This window comes from Triturus cristatus, chromosome 7 (genome assembly GCF_964204655.1).
Source record: "Triturus cristatus chromosome 7, aTriCri1.1, whole genome shotgun sequence".
Taxonomy (NCBI): Eukaryota; Metazoa; Chordata; class Amphibia; order Caudata; family Salamandridae; genus Triturus; species Triturus cristatus.
The window spans coordinates 1628603035-1628625523 of NC_140590.1; the positions used below are offsets into that span (position 1 = coordinate 1628603035).

Below are 22489 nucleotides of genomic sequence, written 5' to 3' on the forward strand. Positions count from 1 at the left end.
TGAGCTACAATTGCATGGATTATTGCTTGGCTTTCTATGTTCTTGCCAGATGTTGTCAAGTTTCTTGTTCCACTCTTTTCAGAAAATAGCCCTTTGTTGTCAAATGTGCTGTGAGTTGCCCATTGCTGCATGGCGGTGTTCTGAAGGGCAGTGTTGATGCATGGTTTGTTTTACCAGCATGTGGTGTGTCTGGGGTATCTTATGTTTTGGTGTTTGTCTAGTAAGGATATGGTTCACAATCCGTGTTTATCTATTGCTACATGTAGAGCAGGCCTGCAAAGAATTTTTAATCGTGTCGTCTTGTCTATACCTCCTGTTTTTGCCTTCTCTTTTCTGCATGTGGTAATGCTTCGGGTGAATGGTGTGCTTGCTGTCTAGATAACGTACATCTGTCAAGGCGTTTATCCTGCATGCTTGTCAGGCTGGGTGTGTATTTTTATTGCACACCTATTTGGAGTGCTGGGTTCTATGTTGTGCTTTTATGTTGGACCGGGGTGTATTTTGAGAGTTGCTGGTTCTCTGTTGATGTCATGATAGGTAATTGGGTCTCCAACCTACTTGTTTGTGTGTTCTGATGGTGCATTTAGAGGTGTGCTTGTTTACTTTTGGGATTTTTCCCTTTCTCTGTTCCACATGTCGGGTAGTCTGTGGTTGTTTTAGATGTGTGCTTGTACTCAGTGTGTGGTTTGGCAGGGTTCTTCATCCAACATTTTAAGACTTGTTGTAAGTGTAAATATAGGAGTAATTTTAAGAAATGTATCTGTCCTGCCATTGAGACTGGATAAACATATGCTTATTGTATAGTCTGCATCCTGCATGTGGATGTTCTAGAAGTGGACATGTTACTGTGTGTTTTTCATAATTGTTTGATGAGATGACATGTCTTCAAGAGGCTGCCTGGAGTGGATTTGCTAGTCTCCTTGCTGTCAAGTCATGCAGTGTGCTGCAAATGCTTTGTGATTCATACAGGGCATCTTTGGGTAGATTTGTACTTGTTTGATGTCTAGTCGTTTGGTCTGCTAAAATCACATTTTGCATGGGGGAAGCCTGGGCTGGATGTGATGAGATTTGTGTCTGGTCATTGGTCTTGTACCATGCTGTATGTATGGCAGCCTTAACATGAATTTGTATGTTAGCTGTGTAGTTGTAGTGGGCTGTGGCCTCACCATACTGAATGTTTATGGGGTAGGTTGGATCGTAATTGGGGAACTTATGTTGCTGCATTGCTCGGACTGAAATATTTCTTTCTCTTTTTTGCTGCTGCCTTTCTGCTTTGATCTTTTCCAGGGCTCATCCCTTCTCGCATTCCTTTAGGTAAGGCATTCCGGACCTCTTCTTCAGAAGAGTGACTCACTCTGTTATCATTCATTCCCTCTGGACCTTCCTGAACTCAGAGTGTCTGCGCTCTCAGTAGAAGGGTTGTGCTGTCTGCCTTGCTTTAATGTCGCCTGTTTTTCCTGCTTCCCTGTAATGCGCAGTGGACTTCCTCTAAAGCAGATATTCAAGTTCGTGACTAGAAAGGTCATCTCCGTTTCCGTTCGTACTGTAGGCGATTGCTTCTGTGGGTGTATGAAGAAAGGTATAGGATTTGTGTTACAAGCTGGACGTGAGGAGACTCGAGAAACCTAATCACATTATACACTTATTTTATTTGTACTCCCTTACCTTTCAGATTCTGCACATTTAATCTGCTTTAGCACCAGAGGAGTGGTGACACAGCTTGGCTTACATGGGAATTTTGGAAACTTATCAGTGTAGTGGTGGCGCTCCAATCATTGGTTGTGGATGTCTTGTGGGTTTAACATGCTAACCAGCATGCGCCCAGCCCTGCGGTTCAGCCATTTTCCCCAAAAGTGTACTTGGGCGGTGTAGTAACGAGGTCCGCAGACAGGATGTAGTTTTAAGTAGATTTAAGTTCAGTTACACGTGTTTGAAATGTAGAGATGCAGCCCCACCAGGAGCAGTCTGCCTGCTGCACAGCCCATACTCCAACTGTCACACTCAAGCATCCAGGCACCCGAACATGCCATTAAAGACCATCACACCAACATTCCATGCATCACATTCACACTGGCTGAGCAGCTAGGGAGAAGGTAACAGAAAGTAAACAGATAAATATAATACAGGTTACAACATACCTTCCCTTCTTCCACAAAACAAAAATAGATACCACAAAGAAGAAAAAGGTTCAAACAAGGAGAACCCCAAGAAAAATGGAAAAGTTGAGAAAAAGCAAGAAAAAAGTTAACCCAAACGTGAAAAGATCATCGAAAAGATACCTAGAAAATCAAGCGTGAGCAAGTAAGAAAATACACCAAAGATATGCAAGAGTAAGTACAAGAGAAAATGAAATAAAAGGTTAAGACTGAAGTACTAGGGAAATGGAAAGAAAATTCAGAGAAAACATACAAGAGATGTACAAGAAGTACATGTAAGAAAAATAAACTATGTAGAGATGCAAAGATAAATATACATAATATATATGTGTGTATATATATATATATATATATATATATATATATCGCCCACCCATCATCCTCCTATAAAAATGTTTAAAAAGAAACAGTAGAAATGGGTGAAGGGCACCCAAACTGACTTTCCCCAAAATACAGGTGTATAGATGGACCAGAAACAACATGGAACATCTACACCCAACATAAACCGAAGAAAATAGTTAGGAGAAAGAAAAGAACGTTGACTGCTAACCATACAGCCACAGAGGCCTAAGGGCAGACAACCACGAGTAGGCACATGGTGAGTTGTGGCGCCGCAGCCAGGGCAACTGATTCCGTAATCTGGGGATCACGGTTCGATCCCTGGTGCCGGCAGCAGATTAGCCCAGCACCATGTGACTCTGGGCAATAGCTTTCTTAATCTTCCCAACAGCCCCCAGCGCCTAGAGACCCTTACGGGTGATTGTTTGCGCTTTACAAATGTGGATTATATATATCAAATAACAAACGTGAAGCACAGCACGAATAAACACCGTTAGCAAACAAATGTAAGCATGTACCACAGTGTGAATAAACCCAAGGCACACATGGGACTAAAACCCATTAGAACCCAACGCGGGGTTAGAAACGTAAACAGAGCAACAGAAAATATGGGACTCGTACCCATAAGCAATAAAACAAGCATTGGCATAGCCAATAGGTCTCGCTCTTGGGGCCTTATAAGTATTTAGTTATGCAACACAATATCCTTGGTGCAACAACATCAACTGTTGCATGACTAAACACTTATAAGGTCCCAAAGGCGAGATCTATTGGCTATGCCAATGCTTGTTTTGTTTTACGAAAGGAATCGCTAAGTATAACATTAAAAACAAGTAATTAAAAAACATAGGACTGAGGGGTGGGGGAATTGGAGGTGCGGTTGTGGGGGGGATGAGATGGGGAGGGGAAAAGCAGCACACAAGGGAGAGGAATACTGTGGGATCGGAAGGAGCATACAAATGAATGAGAACACTGAGCGTGGGAGAGGAAGAGAAGCACTCGGGGGAGAGAGAGCAACATGGAGCTGCTCCCATGCTATAGATTATTTGTGTGCACAAGAACTATCAGTGCACGCTGCAAATTGTGATACTTGTGCCTATTGCTCATAATACAGCTGTTCTATGCAGGGAAGCTTGAATGACACCTAAAGATGTTGCACCTCTTCTATTTGAAACACGGTTTTCAATTCCATTCATGTGTGCATAGATCACCCAGTTGAGTTTTGTTTTTTGGTTCTTCTAGTTCTGAATTTACAAGGTAAAATATAGAACTACAATACAAAAAATGGAGAGAAAAAAAGTATTGGTAACGTGAGGGCCCCAACCATGCAAAATTTGTAATTTTAATTACGCACAGCAGCTGAGAAGATGGAGGGTCTTCTCAGCGGCAGTGCGTAATTAAAATTACGAGTCAACCGAGTCAGCTGACTCGGCGCACATCCGCGGTCGGCACTGGGCAAGGCTGAGGCACACACAGTGAGATAGGTGGGTCACAGCTGAACCGGCAGCCAGGGTCGGGAACTGTAGAGCAGTTATTTAAAAACTATTACTACTCTCAGGCCAAATGAAATCATGACCCGAAGCGGTCGCAATCGGCGCGCCGCTACAGTTTGTGGAATCTTTCTGTGCCCTTTAAGTTTGTCTTTAAGAAAGTGACTTTCTTGTTTTGTTAGTTGAACTATACTTGAAGGTATAGGAAATGAGCTTTCCTTTCTAAACTCCAGTATTCTAATTAGTCCAGTCCACTTACAACATAATTATTCTTGCACAAAATGAAGTAAAAGAAACATTGGCCGCGCCTCAAAGTTTAAAAAAAACTAAAAACCTGCGAAACGCGCTCTGTGGTGGGGGAGGGGTATTGAAGCGAGGTGCGCGCGCTTGGCCGAGCGAGAGGAAAGCCGTGTGGTCCCTTTGCTCGTGCCTGTGCACGTGAACGCAGGCAGAATGCCAGCAAAAGCGTGCAGTCGCACTTTTAAAAGCCCCGTTTACTAAATGTCTCTCCGAGCAGCGCATGCGCTGGCTCAGGCGAGACCTAAAAACTTGGGACTCTCACCCATTAGAACCCCGATAGAGTGTCAACAAAACAATTGAATACATGGTACTCGTACCCATTAGAACCCCTATGTGGCGGTTAGAGTGAACAAAAGAATTTAATACATGGGACTCGTACCCATTAGAACCCCTATGTGGAGGTAAAACTGTATAAGGGGAAAGACCCCACGAAGGTACCCTCTTGTAAAGGAAAAGACTGTGTCGACTGGGACTGAAACCCACAACAGAAAAAACTGTATTGAATGGGAATAAAACTCATCAACTGTGAGAACTAAGTTAAATGGGACTGAGACCCAAAACCCATTAAATGTGAAAACTGCGTTGAATGGGAATGGGACTAAAGCCCATCAGCTGATAAAGGGAGTGAAACCCCTTTAAGCCACCCCTCTTGAAAGGGTAATGTGACTTAAGGCGTGAAAATGGGACATTAACCCATTCCCATCTAAGAGCTTAAACACTACATAAACAACGAGCAGTACAATGTGGCAAATGAACACTATGGCAACCGCTCACGAAAGGGCATGAAAAGGCAAAAATGAAGAACAAAGGAATGTAACAAAACAATGGCCAAAAACGATAAACTTCCACCAGTGAGCGATCTCTCACTCGAGAAATGATACTCTGGCTACACTCTAGTCACGGATACACCATATGCAGCGTTAATTATCTTTAGTTATGTGACCCAAAGGGCTGTAACTAGAGTGTTGGAGACTTGAATATTTCCAAAGTGGCAGTTTAAAGTCAAAACGAACAAGATGGCAAAACTGACGAGTCTCACGCTTCACCCTTGTGAGATATGATCTGGTACATAGACACAACCAAGTAGCCCAAGAGAAGTAAACGCACCAACCTTCATTAGTGCACGCTTTGATAGAAGAGATCTTGCCATTGGAGAGTGTCTTCATAACAATAAAAAACAAAGATGAATATCTCCGTGTTTCAGCGGATTAAAGTCCAATTAATAATAATGACAAAATGAATCCAGATAAACTAAGTAGGTGGCAGGTATGGATGACAAATGCCAGCAGAATCCAGCTCAGTGTGTTGGCATACCGACAGCGAAGGAGATCCATAACAGGACCCACAAGCCATTACAGATAACTTGCTAGACGTACAGGAACAGTCATGACGAGCCGGCAGGAAGCGCGGCCACGAACCAGCCTGCAATGCACATACTGAACATGGCGGCACATACTAGACACTGTGCCGGATGGCTCTCTGCTCATCCGAGCTCCAAAGCGTCCCTCAGCATCTCGCAGAGTTGTGTAGCAACCAAAATCGTCATAACCGAAGATTCCAGTGCATCGCTGAAGAGACTGCAAGCGACCCCAAGCCGAAGGGGTTCGTATCTCATCCTCATTGCCAAAAATCTGTAGTAACGAGGACCGCAGCCAGGATGTAGTTTTAAGTATATTTATTAAGTCCAGTTACAGGTAGTCGAGATGTAGAGATGCAGCCCCACCAGGAGCAGTCTGCCTGCTGCTCAGCCCATACTCCAACTGCCACACTCAAGCACCAGGCACCCAAACATTTCATTGAAGACAATCACACCAACATTCCATGCATCACATTCACACTGGCTGAGCAGCTAGGGAGAAAGTAACAATGTAACCAGATAAATATAATACAGGTTACAACAGGCGGCATCCCGTGTGCTTTCTGTTCTTAACATACAACGGAGTTCTCTGTATAAGTTCACCAGAGAGTGCTTCGTCGTTGAAGCCCACCCAGCTGTAACTGGACATCTTGACTGTGAGAGCAACAGACCCTCTGATGAAGCATGCCACCTCGGTGAGTGAGTGTCTTACGTTCTAAAAATATGGATACTGATGAGGCAAAATATGATTGAACCTCACAATAAAACAGACATTTATTTTTCTGGCACTGTCCTTAATAAGTGGTCTTGTTGCCTCACTGGTTAGCGGTTCTGTATGTAGAAGTATATAGAGAGGACCTGATTAGTCCCTCTTACTCCCCCCTCAATTACTGGTGCTGTGGATATAATATCCAAATGTGAATATGATCCGAAGCCTCTCTTTCTCTCAGTTACACCGTAGGCTATCAGTCTCTAAAATAATTTAGATCCAGTAATATTGTGGTATTGGTTTAGTGTGTAAATGCACTTGTTTGTTTAATACCTTCAATTTTGTTATCTAATAATGTGACGTTATTACCTGAAGCCAAGACTTGTGATTTGGCACTTTTATTTTTTTTATACAGCACTTGTTTAGGGATAACTGCAGAATGAGGTCTAGCAAAGTTCAGTATATAATAGGTTGTACATTATTAGCTTTTTGTAGGGTGACATATCTTGCTTTTTGCAAAGTACAGGAATTTCTACCTAATTTCCTAAAACTTCCCCTTAGCAAGGTCCAAGTTGTCCTATAGCCCTTGCTCGCCCTAGGAATAGGTCTGATTTTTATCCTCTTCTCTCATTGAGTCTCTTGGTTCCAACTTACCACTTCAGCTTAGACCTTGACTCCATTCTTGGACTGGTAAAAAGCCTCTTTAATTCTTTGGAAGGTGCTAGTGTCCACCACTCCCCCTCTCTTAAACATTCACTATCCTGTCAGTCAAGAATGGACGGTTTGGCATGAAGACTCTCTGGAGTAATTATGGATTTGAAGTGACACGGAGATATTCATCGTATATAGAGGTGAAGCATGAAGGGACTGGTGAGGTCAAAGTAAGCTGAGAACCAAACATGGTTGTGAGCAAGGACAACTAAACGATGGCTTTGGTATATGGACATTGTACTACAAGGGGTCTGAAGCCATTAGCCATAGGTGGTTTGTCCCCAATTTGAATATTGGTATAGTTTGAACCAGTAGACTGCCTCCGTATTCACACACTTTCAATCGATAACCAACATCAAGTTGCAATACTATTGTTATTTGTACCTTTGTTTCCCCTTGCTCTCTTCTAGAAAAGTATAGATGAGAACTGCCGTGAACTGTGTTGAGCTGTGTTCCCCTACAACAGTCACACATACACCTCTCTGTTTCTCCATTGACTTACTTTAATGGCTTCATAGGCAGCTCTGCACCATGTTGGCAGAAGTTTGGAATCGGAAGCAAATTGTCAAGAGGAAGGAAAATAAAGGAATGGAGAAATTGTAGCGCAAGGTCAAGTTTCTTCCCACTTTAGTTATAAAGACCGCACCTAAGGCACCAGGATGTCTGCTCTTTGCCCTCATGACCCACTTATTTGTTGCTAAAGCTTGAAGTTTATCAGATGTACATGCAAGTCCTGTGGCACTTAAGGCCAGAACCTCTGCATTTTAAAAGGATGATCTTTTTGACTTTGGTCAAATTGCTAAAAGATACCAAGAGATGGAGAAAAGATTTGTGCTAGGCATGTGAGCTGTAGATTCACATGCTTTGTATACTCCTGCTATCTAGTTTTGGGTCCGGATGTTGTTTTTCTTTGAAGAAGTCTTTCCAGTCACGAGGTAAGGTGACTCCTCCTTTCAGTGATAGTGTGCATGGGCATCGACTCCATAGTTAGTTTTTTTCCGCCATCTGGTTCGGAAGTGTATTAATGCGCTCCGTTTCGGAATCGGTCCTCGGGTTCCCCTTGGTGCGCAATCCACTCTACCCTCGATGGTATTGATTTTGAATGCGTTCCCTTTTCGCGGGTGGTCTTCCGGCCTATCCGTGTCGGTCCGGCACCTGGTCGATGAAAAAGACTCCGTTCAAAATCTGCCCCCTGTGCCACGCAAAGTATCTGCATACGGACTTACATCAGGTGTCCCCCAGCTTAAAGAACAAGACTGTGACACATGTCGATCTTTCAGATCGAAGAAAACTCTCTGTGGTCATCGGGCTTGATGTCAAGAGATGCCGCGGCAGCAATTGCACGACACACTGGATCTCTGATATATAGATTTGTGATAGCAGGCAAACATTACCAGTTCATCTGGCATCACCACGGCCCCCAGAGTGTTCACCAAATGTCTCGCAGTAGTAGCAGCTCATCTCAGGAGACAATGTATCCATGTCTTCCCTTACCTAGTCGACTGGCTTATCAAAGCAGGCACTTACCAGAACTGTATACTACACACTCAAGCAACAGTACACCTATTTCATCAGTTGGGTTTTCACACACAGAAATCTCACTTATTCCCTGCACAAGTGCAGTCTTATCTGGGCGCTTTCCTCAACACGCTCAAAGCTCTAGCCACTTCCAATGTAGCCAGGATTCACAATATATGGTCCACAATACTACCATTTCAACCCAAGCAAACATTACCAACCAGAGTTTTTATGCAACTGCTGGGAATGATGGCATCCTGCATTGCAATCGTACCTCACGCAAGGCTTCACATGCATCCTCTGCAAGAATGTCTAGCGCGTCACTAGAATCGGTCACAGGGTCAATTAACCGGTCTAGTGTTGGTAGACGGCTGCACCCATCGCTCTTTAAAGTGGTGAAACCCTCAAAACTTATAAAAAGGGCGGCCCTTCATAGACCCGATTCCACAGACTGAATCTTTAACTAGTTGGGCTGCCCATCTCCAACATTACACAGTACAGGGGCTGTGGTCAGACATTCACAAACGTCTCTACATCAACTACCTGGAGCTTCTAGCAGTGTTCCTAGCACTCAAAGCTTTTCACACTCACCATTTTTTTTTTTTTTTGCAGAGTTTTATATAGCGCGAACTTGACCCGAATCCAATCGGGTATCAGAGCGCTTCACATAGCACCAGTTACGTTACATGAGGACACACATTCATTTTTTTGTTAGGCACAGGGAGATTAAGTGATTTGCCCATAATCCCAGGATGTTCAGCGTCATTAGCGAGACTCGAACCCAGTTCCCCAGGTCCGAGGTAGAGTGCCCTAGCCGTTAGGCCAACTCCTCTCCTCAACTCCTCTACGCAAAACTGTCCTAGGCCACACAGACAACATGACAGCAATGTACTATCTACAGAAAGCGGGAGGGACACACATTCTACAGCTGTCCCGCCTTGCTCAAAGCATTTGGAATTGGGCAATTCATCACAAAATGTATCTCCTAGCAGAACACCGTCCAGGAGTAGACCATCAAATTGTCGACCTGCTCAGCAGACGCAGGCAGCAAGTTCACGAGTGGGAACTCCATCCCCAAGTTCTTCTTTCCTACTTTCAACTATGGAGATTTCCTCAGATAGATCTGTTTGCCACAGTATGCAACGCAAAATGCACAAACTACGCATCCAGGTTCCCACACCATCTAGCCAAGGGAAATGCTCTATGGATGAGTTGGTCAGGGATATTTGCCTACGCTTTTCCGCCTCTCCCACTAATTCCATTACTGGTTCGGAAGCTCCGACAAACATCCCTCACCCTGATATTAGTAGCTCCCACATGGGCTCATCAACCTTGGTACACCACCTTGTTAGACCTGTTGGTGGTTCCACATCAAAAGCTACATCTCACACTGTGGATAATAGTAAATAGATCCGTACGCTAGAGTAGTGAGATAAGGATCTTTATTCATGGCCACTCCATGAAACGACCGGTTTTACTTAATACGGAAAGTCTCTTTCACTGTTATCGGTATCTTGAATCGGCCAAAATCTGCGTTCCTCCTTTTTCTTCCCCCCACGTTCGGCTTTTCTCTCTGTGAGGTCTGGTTGATGGAGGGTCCTACGCGGCCGAAACAAAAGTAAAGAAAAGAAAGCGAGTGTCACCATACACTCTGTCTCCTTTAATAGTGCTCAGGGAAAGGAGGGTGGGGAGAACACCTCGACCGCCACCATGTGATTGCAAGCCCCAGTCGGGAGCCTCAGAACGAGTCAGTTACCCCTACGATCCTCCCTCCGCGTGCAGAGTGACTTGTTATCTGCCACGTCCCGCTTTGAGAACCAGCCACGTACCTCTGCAAGCCACACTCCTCCCGGAGTGTGGCTGGTTTGTCCGCTGTACCGGATAGAGTCCGTCTCCTGTCTTGGCTCTTCTGAAGTCCTCGGTCGTGTTTCTGGCACCCTTGCTTCTTCGGCGTCTGTAGGGTCGACGAGTACTTCTCCTCTCTCTCTCGGCACGCCTTCCAGGACTCTCTTGGATTCTCTGTCGGGTCGGCACTTCCGCAGTCCGGGATGACAACGAGGCTTTCTTCCTGTGTGTCTTTTAAGGGAGCCGGTTCCTCAGAATAGCAAGTCCCGATTGGACCACGTGATGGAATCAGCTGGGTCGAGGATTCCAGGAAGTGCTCGCAGTTAAAGGGGACGTAATAGTCCTGTCCCGGAGGATTCCCACGGCGACTGGAAATAAAGGACAGGAGAGATACAAGGAGGCCATAGGTCAGTAGAGACGTCCTCTATTTGATCCTGATCAAGTCCCACGTGACACACACCCAGTCTCCTCACTCAGAACCATGGAGATATCGGACATCCAAATCCCAAAGAACTCAACCTAGCAATTTGGCTCCTGAAGTCTTAGAGTTGGTTATTTACAGCTACCACCAGACTGTATGAACATTCTCAAAGAAGCTAGAAAACCTACTACTAGAGCAGGTTATGCAGCAAAATGGAAACTGTTTGTTATATATTGTAACAACAATAATACAGAACATAATTTGTTATCTGTTGCATTTACAGCAATCTGAATTGACTTACACATCCATTCGTTTACACATAGCAGTAGCCGCATACTTGCAAAATAGACAACACTATCTCTATTCAGAGTACCAGTGATTAAAGCCTTCATGGAAGGATTAAAAAGAGTGATACCACCTAGAGTTCTCCCTGCACCAGAGTGGAACTTAAACATAGCTCTTACAAGGCTGATGGGTCCACCTTTTGAACCAATGCACAAATGTCAGTTACAATTCCTCTAATCGAAGGTTGCTTTCCTCATAGCAATAACCTCAGTAAGGAGAGCTGGTAAACTTCAGGCATTAACTATACAAGAGCCTTTCTTTCAACTTCACAAGGATAGGGTGGTTCTTCGAACCAATCCCAAATTTCTCCCTGAAGTAGTTTCTGCCTTTCATATCAATAGTTTCTGCCTTTCATATCAATCAATCAGTTGAGTTACCTGTGTTCTTTCCTCAACCTGATTCTGTAGAAGAGAGAGCTCTACACACACTGGATGTTAGAGCTTTACTATATTACGTAGAAAGAACCAGAGAATTTCAGTAAAACAAAGCAGCTAGTTGTTGCTTTTTCTTCACCACACAAAGGCAATCCCATATCCAAGTCAGGTATTACATGATGGATTGTAAAATGTATTTAAACATGTTATGCCAAAGCAAAAAACTTTAATAATACCCCCTAGAGCGCATTCCTCTCGCAAAATAGGGGCTACTATGGCCTTCTTGGGGAATAGTCCCCTAGCTAACATCTGTAAGGCAGCAACATGGTCTACAACGCAACATGGTCTGCACCGCACACATTCACCAAACACTATTGCGTAGATGTGTCAGCTAGACAACAAGCAAATATAGGCCAAGCAGTACTAAAAACACTGTTTCAAACAACTACAACCACTACAGGTTAGCCACCGCTTTGGGAGTATACTGCTGTATAGTCTATGCACATGTGATATACAGCTCACATGCCTCGAACGGATAAAGAGCTGTAGATTCACATGCGGCCACCCACCTTCCCGGTCTCCTCTAGTTGTTGTAGTTCTCAATTTACATTCATACGCATGGACATTTCGATTCTACACTTGCTAACTCCATTCTCACCCTCTGCGGGAATACAATCGAACAATGGAGTCTATGCCCATGCACACTATCACCGAAAGGAGGAGTCACCTTTCCTTGTGACTGGAAAGACTTCTTCGAAGAAAAACAACTTGCAAACATCCGGACCCAACACTAGATAGCAGGAGTATGCAAAGCATGTGAATCTACAGCTCTACATGCCAGGAACAGATGCTTTCTGGGTAAGTAACATTATCCTTCCCATGTAGTGGTGGACATCCACTCGTAAGTCATTAGTTGTATTTCTTGGAGAACATCTTAACTTTTTCCCTTGTCCCATTCACCCACCCAGGATTCCTCTGCTGGGCCTCAACCTTCCTTTTCTTCCAAAAAGGAAGTAGTATTGATGATCTGGTAGAAGCTCTGTTTTAAAGAGGTACTCAAGGCATCAATGTAATGTGTGACATACCACAAAATGCTCTTTAAGTAAATCCTCAAGCCCTCTGAGACCCTTGTTAAGTAAATGATTTGATTCAGAACCAGGGCTTCCTATCTAGAAATGGGTGATTTGACCTCAGATCTTCCATCTGCAGTACCCCAGAAAATCGGGCTGGCTGGGGGTCTTTAGTGTTTTGTGCCATCTTTCTTTGATTGTCACTGTAACACTGTAACAGAAGTAATGATCCAATTATATAACTTTAGGATCTTCTATGGTACCAAGCTTTCAAGTTTACCCACTACTGTACAAGCACTGCCAGGCATTAAAGTACATCTTTGCTTTTGGCAATGTTTGTGCCATTAATTCCATGAGGGATTCGGAGTAGGGATCAGACTGCTTGGATTGTGTAGGGCTTTACCCTGCCAAAGACAGCCAGAAACAGGCTTGACAACTTTGTGGTGCCCCAAAGCCAGGCATACCTATTTTTCTTTCCCATCAGCTGGATATGCCTGTCTCACTTCTACATCCAGTGTTGCTGCATTTATTTGAGTCCGTCTTGAAAAGCTTGTCAAGATGAGCATTGCTTTTTCAACTTGAGCCTGCACACTCCAGATCCATAGTAATACACTTTCCCCCAACCTCCTATTTCGTTGCAGGAGAATTGGTGCATTACTGTTATTATTGTGATGAGCCATTTCAATCTATACAGCTGATTCCAAAGTACTGTAGAAAATGGACTGTTTAGCCTTTCATACATATTTTAATTAGATATTGACTACCTTAGCACAGGCTTATGGTGTGAAATGTGGTAATGTGCACTGTATGGAGGTGACAGTACTTTTGGGTTTTCCAACGTACCCTGTGTGTTGCTACGATTAATTAGTTGATAAGTCTGTGTGTTTGAGGCATGTGTGCTGTAGATGCACATGCTTTGCATACTCCTGCCGTCTAGTGTTGGGTCTGGATGTTTGCCAGTTGTTGTTTTTCTTCGAAGAAGTCTTTCTTAGTCGCGAGGTAAGGTGACTCCTCCTTTTGGTGATAGTGCGCATCGGCATTGACTCCATTGTTAGATTGTTTTCTTTCTGCCATCTGGTTCGGACGTGTATTTCTGCGCTCCCGTTTGAAACAGTCCTTCGGGCTCCCCTCGGTGCGCAATCCATTCTACCCTCGACAGTATTGTTATTGTACGTGCTTTCCTCTCTCCGTGTATCCATTTGATCAGAAAGTCTCTAATCTTTGGTCAAAAACATTGCGGGCAGCCTTCGGGCCTAGCCGCGCCGATCCACCCCTCTGCCGATGGAACGGACTCCGTTTCATTTCTGTCCTTGGTGCCACTCCAGGTACCCTCAAACCGATCTACACCAGGTCTGCAACTTGTGCTTATCACCAGAGCACAAGGAAGAAGACTGTGAGGCCTATAGGCCGTTCGGGTCGAAAAAGACTCTTCGAGATTGTCGGACTCAACAACGGGAAATGCAGCGTCAAGGCACTCAAGAGACTCTGGATATCTTCGGAGAAGAATCCAAACAGGAAGAGGCAGCAGCTGCGGAAGAACAGGAGGCCTTCTCGGACCAAGAATCAGATTCCAACCTCGAGATGGAGTCCGAAGACATTCCAGTGGGACAGGGTGTCTTGAGTACTAAAACGCCTGTACCCCATAAACTTTCTTCCACCAAACGTAAGGCTTCGGCACCACCTCTTCCTTCGGGCCTTAGTTGGCACTGAGATGATGTTTCTGACGCCCCGCCCTCGGGCCCGGCACCGAAACAAGTGGTCAAGCATTCCGGCTCGGATTTGAGCTGAGACAGATCATCTTCGGACCTGAAACATTCCGCTCCGAAAGGCAAATCTGGTTTGAAGCCGAAATCCTCCTCTTCGAAGGACAAGTCCGGTTCGGCACTAAAAGGTTTGGCTCTGAAATCGAAAAAAGTCTTTCAGATTCCCCGGAACCGATCTTGGATATAATGGACAGACTAGATCCAAAGCAGAAAAAGCTTAAATCAATCCAGACACTGGACATATATTAGCCAAAACTCCCTTCAAGAGGAACGTCCGTTCAGAGGACACTGGATACAAGATCCCTCTTGATAAGAAGGAGGACATTGCTACACGTCTTATCCATCCTACTTTGCCATCCTCTCCACCAATTTCACCTTTACCAGTACTGCCAGGCTCCGATCCATTACACAACACCACAGGGGTCTCCTCATACACAGCCTGATTTAGGAGATGATGATGATGATGATGATGATGATGATGATGATAATGTTCCTATCTAGAGCCAATTTCCAGAGCAGCATCATATCATGGGGTTGCACTGCATAAAGATGCCTTAGATGACGACTTTTTATTTGAAACACTAGGGTCCTCACACAGTGTCTCCCTATGTTAAAAGGCATGATGAGACATGCAGATGAGCTTTGTAAGGACCCTGTTCGTGCATGTATTTTAACACCCAGGGTTCCTAGAAAATATAAACCATCACCCTCTGACCTGTTTTTATTAAAGGATAGGTCCCTCTAGATTCCGTAGTAGTTTCCAACGCTCATAATAGAGCAAACGTGCTGACCTCTGGGGATGCACCTCCCCCAGTTAAAGAATCTAAGCTTATTGACTCATCTGGTAAAAGGGTAGCTGCTCAAGCCGCTGATCACTGGCGTATTGCCAACACGCAGGGCCTACTAGCTAGGTATGAACAGGGCACACTGGGATGAGATGGAAGGCCTACTTCAGTACCTCCCAGAAGAGCACAAGAAAAAGGCACAAGAGCTAGTTCAAGAAGGGAAACTAATTTCTAACTTCTATTAGATGTGCTCTTGATGCTGCTGACACTGCAGCAAGAGAAGTTAATACCAGCATTCTCTTACGTCTGCATGACTTTCAGGTTTTAAACCGGAAGTCCAGCAGTCTATTTTAGATACTCCTTTTGACAAGCAACATCTTTTCGGACCTCAGGTTGATGATGCTTTACAAACGATGAAAAAGACACTGACGTGTCAAATTCCATGGGAACCCTTCAGACTCCTTCAAGCAGAAGATGCTTATGCCGCTCATTTTATAGATCAGGGTCTAAAAGTAGATACTCAGACCCTAACACTTCCTCATATAAGTCCAACACGCAACCCTCTTCCTGTAGAGGCTTCTATAGAGGAGGGTACAGAGGAAACCATTTTAAAGGTAGGGGTAAGAGCACACCAACGCGCAACTCCCCTTCCCCCAATAAGCAGCGACTTGCCTACTTTCCACCCGATCATTAAACACTTGTAGGGGGAAGACTAAAAGAATTCTCCCCATTTGACAATCCATAACATCAGACAAATGGGTGTTAGACATTTTCTGACATGGTTATTGCCTGGAGCTCACCAGCAATCCTCTCAATATTCTACCTTGCACTCACAAACTCTTGTCAGAGCACATGTAGAACCAGTTCCACTACAGTACCAAGGTTCAGGGGTGTACTCTCTGTACTTTCTAATCCCCAAGAAGGATGGCTCCTTAAGACCCATTTTGGATGTAAGGACATTAAATCTGTACATACTTTCAGAACATTTCCTCATGTTCACGCTTCAACAGGTCTTTCCACTGCTACAGCAAGGCGATTTTATGTCCTTACTGGACTTAAGACGCATGTTCCGGTTCACCCAGCTCATCGTGAATACCTCAGATTTACAATAGCAGGAAAATACTATCAATTCAAGGTACTCCCGTTCGGAGTAACTACTGCTCCCCAGAGTCAGTGGTGTAAGACAGGCCCCTGCAGTCCCCGCGGTGCAGGGGGACACCTTAGCACAATACTCTGGCCGGAGAGATCCTGATTAAGCCCGGAGGGGGCCCGTCTACCAAACGTGCATGAGGGGCCCCTCATATTTTGTGCGCCAGTGCCCAGAGTGTTCACAAAATGTCTAGCAGCAGTGGTGGCGGCACATTTCAGAAGGCAACAGATTCATATCTTCCCATAGCTGGACGACTGGCTCATCAAAGCCATCACACACCAAAAGTGTCTACACCACACTCCGACTACATTAGACCTACTCCACCAATTGGGTTTCACGGTCAATGTGCAGAAGTCTCGCCTTCAGCCTTCACAAATGCAGTCCTACCTGGGAGCGACTCTAAACACTTGCACAGCTCTAGCCTCTCCCAATGCAGCCAGAATTCAAAATATTCAATCTCTGCTAATACAGTTTCAGGCCAATCACTACTTGGCAGTCAGGACTTTCATGCAATTGCTAGGGATGATGGCATCATACATTGTGATAGTGCCTCATACAAGATTGCACATGCGTCCTCTACAAGATTACTTAGCACGTCAGTGGAATCAGTCTGGGGGTCAATTAACAGATCTAGTGTTGGTAGACAGCCGCACCAATCGCTCTCTGCAGTGGTGAAATACACCAAACCTATCAAAAGGGCCGCCCTTCATTCATTCTGTTCCACAGATCGTGCTAACAGCAGACTCATCCCTCACAGGTTGGGGTGCCCATCTTCACAATTCAAGGTCTATGGGACAACAAGTACAAAGCTCTGCACATCAACTATATAGAGCTTCTACCTGTATATCTAGCACTGAAAACTTTTCAGTCTCACCTCATAGGGAAAGTTGTCCTAGTCCGCACGAACGATATGACAGCGATGTACTATGTACAAAAACGGGGGGGGACACATTCTCTACAACTGTCATGCCTCCCTCAGATCACTTGGTGTTGTCCAATTCTTCAGAGTTCATCTTCTGGCAGAGCACCTCCCAGGAGTGGACAATCAGATTGCCAACCTCCTAAGCAGAAGGTGTCAACAAATACATGAGTGGGAACTTCATCCCCAGGTTCTCCTTCCATACTTTCAACAATGGGGATTCCCACACGTAGATATGTTCGCCACAGTGGACAACTCGAAATGCCCAAATGTCGCCTCCAGGTTTCCACACCCTCGATCCAAAGGCAATGCCCTATGGATGAATTGGTCAGGGATATTTGCCTACGCTTTTCCGCCTCTCCATCTCCTCCCATTTCTGGTCGGAAGCTTAGGCAAACATCTCACACTGCTTCTAGTAGCTCCTATTTGGGCTTGTCAACCATGGTTCACAACACTTTTAGAACTCTCAGTAGTTCCACATCAAAAGCTGCATCTCAATTCCAGTCTTCTCACGCAGAACCATGGAGAAGTCAGATGCCCAAATCCCAAGGAGCTCAATGTAGCGATTTGGCACCTGAAGTCATATAGTTTGGCTATTTCAACTTGCCACCTGAATGTATGACCATTCTTGAAGAAGCAAGAAAGCCTACTACCAGAGCATGGTATGCAGCAAAATGGAAAAGATTTTTTATATATTGTACTAATAACAATATTGATCCACTAGATGCATCCACTCAAAATATCATTTGTTACCTTCTCCATTTACAGTGTGCTGGTCTAACCTACACTTCCATTTGCTTGCATCTTGCAGCAGTAGCCGCATATTTGCAAAACAGACTTTGTTCAAGGTTCCAGTAATTAAAGCCTTTATGGAGGGCCTTAAGAGAATAATACCACCCAGGGTACCTCCAGCACCAGTTTGGAATCTGCACATTGTTCTTACAAGGCTCGTGGGTCCACCTTTTGAGCCATTAAACAACTGTCTGCTACAGGTTTATCATGGAAAGTGGCCTTCTTCATTGCGATCACTTCATTGAGGAGAGTTGGTGAGTTACAGGCTTTAATCTTAGAAGAACACTTCTTTCAACTTCATAAAGACAGAACAGTTCTTCGCACCAACCCAAAATTCCTTCCTAAAGTGGTTTCTGCTTGTCATATCAACCAATCAGTTGAGTTGCCTGTATTCTTTCCTCAACCTGATTCGGTAGCAGAAAGGATTTTCACAAAACAATTTTGTTGCATTTCCTACACCTCACAAAGGCAATCCGATTTCTAAATCTGGTATTGCAAAATGGATTGCTAAATGCATTCAAACCTGGCAAACTAAACAAACTTTAGCTATACCTCCTAGAGCGCATTCCCCTCATAAAATAGGAGCATCTATGGCCTTTTTAGATAACATCCATATAGCTGACATTGGAAAGGCAGCAACATGGTCCACATCACACACTTAAACCAAACACTACTGTGTGGATGTGTTAGCACGTCGTCAAGCCAATGTAGGGCAAGCAGTGCTAAAGTAACTTTTTCAAACAGCTGCAACATCTACCGGTTAGCAGCCTCTTTTGGAGAATACTGCTTTATAGTCTATTCAAAGCATGTGTATCTACAGCACACATGCCTCGAACTGATTATTCTACTTACTCTGTAAGCATCTGTTCTTGGCATGTAGAGCTGTAGATTCACATGCACCCTCCCACCTCCCCGGGCAGTTGTAACTGTTGCAGTTTTCATTATTTACATTACATGCGCATGGACCTCTCTGTACTACACTTACTGCATTCTCGCCCTCTTGCTGGAAAACAGTCTTAACAATGGAGTCGATGTCCATGCGCACTATCACCGAAAGGGGGAATCACCTTACCTCGTGACTAGGAAAGACTTCTTCGAAGAAAAACAACTTGCAAACATCCAGACCCAACACTAGATGGCAGGAATATGCAAAGCATGTGAATCCACAGCTTACATGCCAAGAACAGATGCTAACTGGGTAGGTAGCATAATCGTTTTACCATTTGACTTGGTGGGTGTTTCTTTCTTGTCAGTCACCTAACCTTTTTGTTTTGAAATGGCAGTTTGTCATTTGCAAAAGTATGTGGTGCATCGTCACGCGCCATTCAAGTTGCACTGCCATGAAAATGGAAGTCACAACTATTTCTGAAAAGTATCCAAGTTTATTTAAAATGAATCCATGTTCAATCAGCTTATTCCATTATACTTGATTTCAAGAATCTCGGTACAGGCAACATGACTCCACAATTACAATGCTGGAGATCTGCCCAAGTCTTTATCTGCAGCACATCAGAAATCACATTTCACTTTAAACGGTCATGCATATATTCACCCAGTGCATTTCGAGCTACCGGCTCTTTGTTAGGGGTAACTGCAATATGACAATCATAACAAAACTTTTAAAATAATTTTTTCTTATATAAAACCTAAACTTCCAAAAATCAAGTCCCCCGACTCAATCCCACCATGACTTGCTGTGACCAATTATCCCTTGAAAACTATTTGTGATTCAAACCAGACCTTACTGAACATTATAAGTTAATAAAATTGTGAAAACAACCAAAATACTGTGAATGTCAAGTGCGTCATGCATGACTCAAAATCTGAGTTTAAATCTGTTGCATCCAACCTCACATCAACAAATAATAAATAAACTCAAGAGTTTAAAAATATTCATTCTTCATCTTCCAACACCGCCTCCAGCAGTGTAGTGGCTTAACCTCCCGCCTGTGAAACCAACAGAATTAACCGACCAACGAACTGAACCAAACAAACAATGGAGTGCTTCCATCACTTTGTTGGCGTTTGCCATTTACATCATTGCGTGTTCCCTTTTTAAACACCTGGAGGTGGCCCACCTTTTTTCTTCACACCGTGGGTGGAAAGGCAGGTGGATATTTTATGTCTCCGGCCAACTTCTAAGCCCATTTTTCTTTCTATTGACTGACACCGCATTTTCGCCATCTCTTTGGCTCCCTTTCCAGCTCCACACTCCCACCAACGCAGATGTTTGGTACCACAGCACCCACATTTGAGATTTCCTTTTTTCTGCCTCCTCTCTTCACGTCATTAGCCATTTCAGTGGTAATAATAATTATATGCATTGGCAGTTCCCTGCTGTGTTCTGTTCAGTATGAGTTTTGCATTGCCATCTAATATTTCATTTTTTGTGTTGCTATGCACGATTTCTTGACTTGCGTGTTTTTTTTTTTTTTTTGTGCTTCACCATTTCACCTTTGTCATTTTTTACAAGGTGTTGCAATATCCACATTTTGGTCTACTTCCACCTGCACCTGCTATTGTATGGTTTTATTCCTGGTGTTTTTATTTTACTTATTGATCCACATTGTTTGACATACGCACTTCATTCATGTTTTATTGCAGTAGTTGTTTTTAGTGACATCACGGTTTCTGATGTTATCTCATAAGGTTCATTGTTCCTCAAATACTTTTTAATTAAGGAGATTCACATGAAGAAGGCACTGGTGCAGTATTTCACTATTCGTTTTTTGACTCTGACCCTACACACGGATCATTGAGCGTATTATTCTTTCCAGTTTCCTTCAATGCAAATGACACAAATATGGATTTTCAGCATTGATCCACCCACTAATAGTGAACTAGATTTTCCTAAAAAGAAATAAAGACTTCTTGATTGTCCTTAGTTTAAGATCCTGCCCAAGATCACAACCCAGGAGAAACACTCTGAAGTGGCCTTGGTGACGTGTAGTGGGATGGAACAACCAGATAAAATAATGATAGCTTTACTTAAGTTGGTAATCAGCCTTGCTTTGTCAAAATAACTTTTCTGAGGATGCCACCGAAGCATGTTCCCTTCTACTGAAGTTGTTCTTGTTCCACCTCCTGTACTAATTTTACAGCCATCTCCTTTCCTCCTACGTTTCACAAATTCAGTGAAACAAGCCCTGCATTCTAAATTAGAGCTATAGTTTCTTTGAAGACTCTTTACAGAGTTATTTTGCTTCCTTTAGCTTTATTGATATATGCTTTTATAGTCGGATGCACTGATAAGTTTCCCTTTATATTCTGGCAACATTGGAGACTCGCTGACTGGTCTGACTCGGGGAGGTGGCAAGTCTGCCAAAAAAGGCTGAAGTTTGGGCAGCTTACCCAGGGAGATCTTCTATTCTATAAAGTTGCAGTCTGCCACTATAACTATGGCCACATGTTACAGAAACAGACCTATAGGCTAGAGATTATTATCAGGTATTGGTGCCTGCTAAGACACTGGAGCTGCTGTGATGTAGCTACACTGCAGTCTTCCTTTTACATGTGATAGAAACCCTAATGGTGAGGTTTGGCCCCGGAGATAGTCATTTGTATACTTCATGAATCCTGAGTGATCGCTTATCTAAAACTGAAATGCCCAAATCGTTTTGGCCACGTCTCTGTTAAGCTGACCTATCTGGTGTTTTATACTTGTGTTATCACTCCTCTTTGTTCAGATGCGATGCCAGTTGTCCCCTAGCGATCATGGTACTACCACACTCTAGTTATCTCTCCTACCAATTGTTTTTGTGGCCATCCTCTCAATTTATTTTTCCTCCCTGGAGTTCCCCACTAGCCATGGTACCGCTGCTCTCATTTTGTCTGCCCTGTCTTCTGTGCTTCCTTTATTCATCAGGGATTTCAAAGGACAGAGGGCTCATCTCTCCTCTGTTTATCTGTGCTGTGAAGTGCTGTCTAACTATACTGATATTTTTCCACCTTGTTAATGTGTTCTTACTGGTATTCCAAAGCTTTCCACTCTGTCTTGTCGCTGGCAGTCCTCATTACCTAACCTGTGTGGTGTTATGTAGTGGTCCTTGCATTACTTCTTGCTGCTTGTCTGTCCTGCAAGGTGTTTTCTTATTTATTTCAACTGTTTGCTCTCTGATAGCTTTTTCCTCTCTCTTCGTCCTCTCTTGCTGTCCTAACATTTCTCCCCTGCACATAATCAGCCTGAAGTTCCTCCAGTGTGCTCTCGACTGTGTGTATTTAATCTGTGTTATATCCTATGGGGGTCTTGGAAGTCCACTTGTCTGTCTATCCTGCTCTATGCAGTTCTTGCATCTGATAATGATCTGCTGGGTGCTTGCTTTAATGTAATAACTTCTGTGACTTGATTGTTAACTTTACTTCTCTACCCTCTTAATGCTTCCAAGTAGCAGCTACTCCATCCGCCATTCGATAAGCATGCCGGCAATGAGGTAAAGTAACTGTCT

General features: G+C 43.9%; 1 protein-coding gene across 29 annotated transcripts in view; it reads left to right on the forward strand.

Moving 5' to 3' along the window:
- The window catches only part of TPD52L2 (TPD52 like 2), a 167454-nt gene that overhangs the window by 110668 nt on the left and 34297 nt on the right, over positions 1-22489 (forward strand). For 11 of the 29 annotated variants that reach the window (XM_085619620.1, XM_085619626.1, XM_085619627.1 and 8 more), the window contains 2 exons: positions 1288-1314; positions 22430-22474. The exons of 4 other annotated variants lie outside the window; for them this stretch is intronic. In XM_085619620.1, coding sequence (XP_085475746.1) covers positions 1288-1314; positions 22430-22474 — 72 coding nt within the window. The remainder of the gene's footprint in view (positions 1-1287; positions 1315-22429; positions 22475-22489) is intronic. 14 more of the 29 variants (XM_085619621.1, XM_085619629.1, XM_085619630.1 and 11 more) reach the window with 3 other exon arrangements.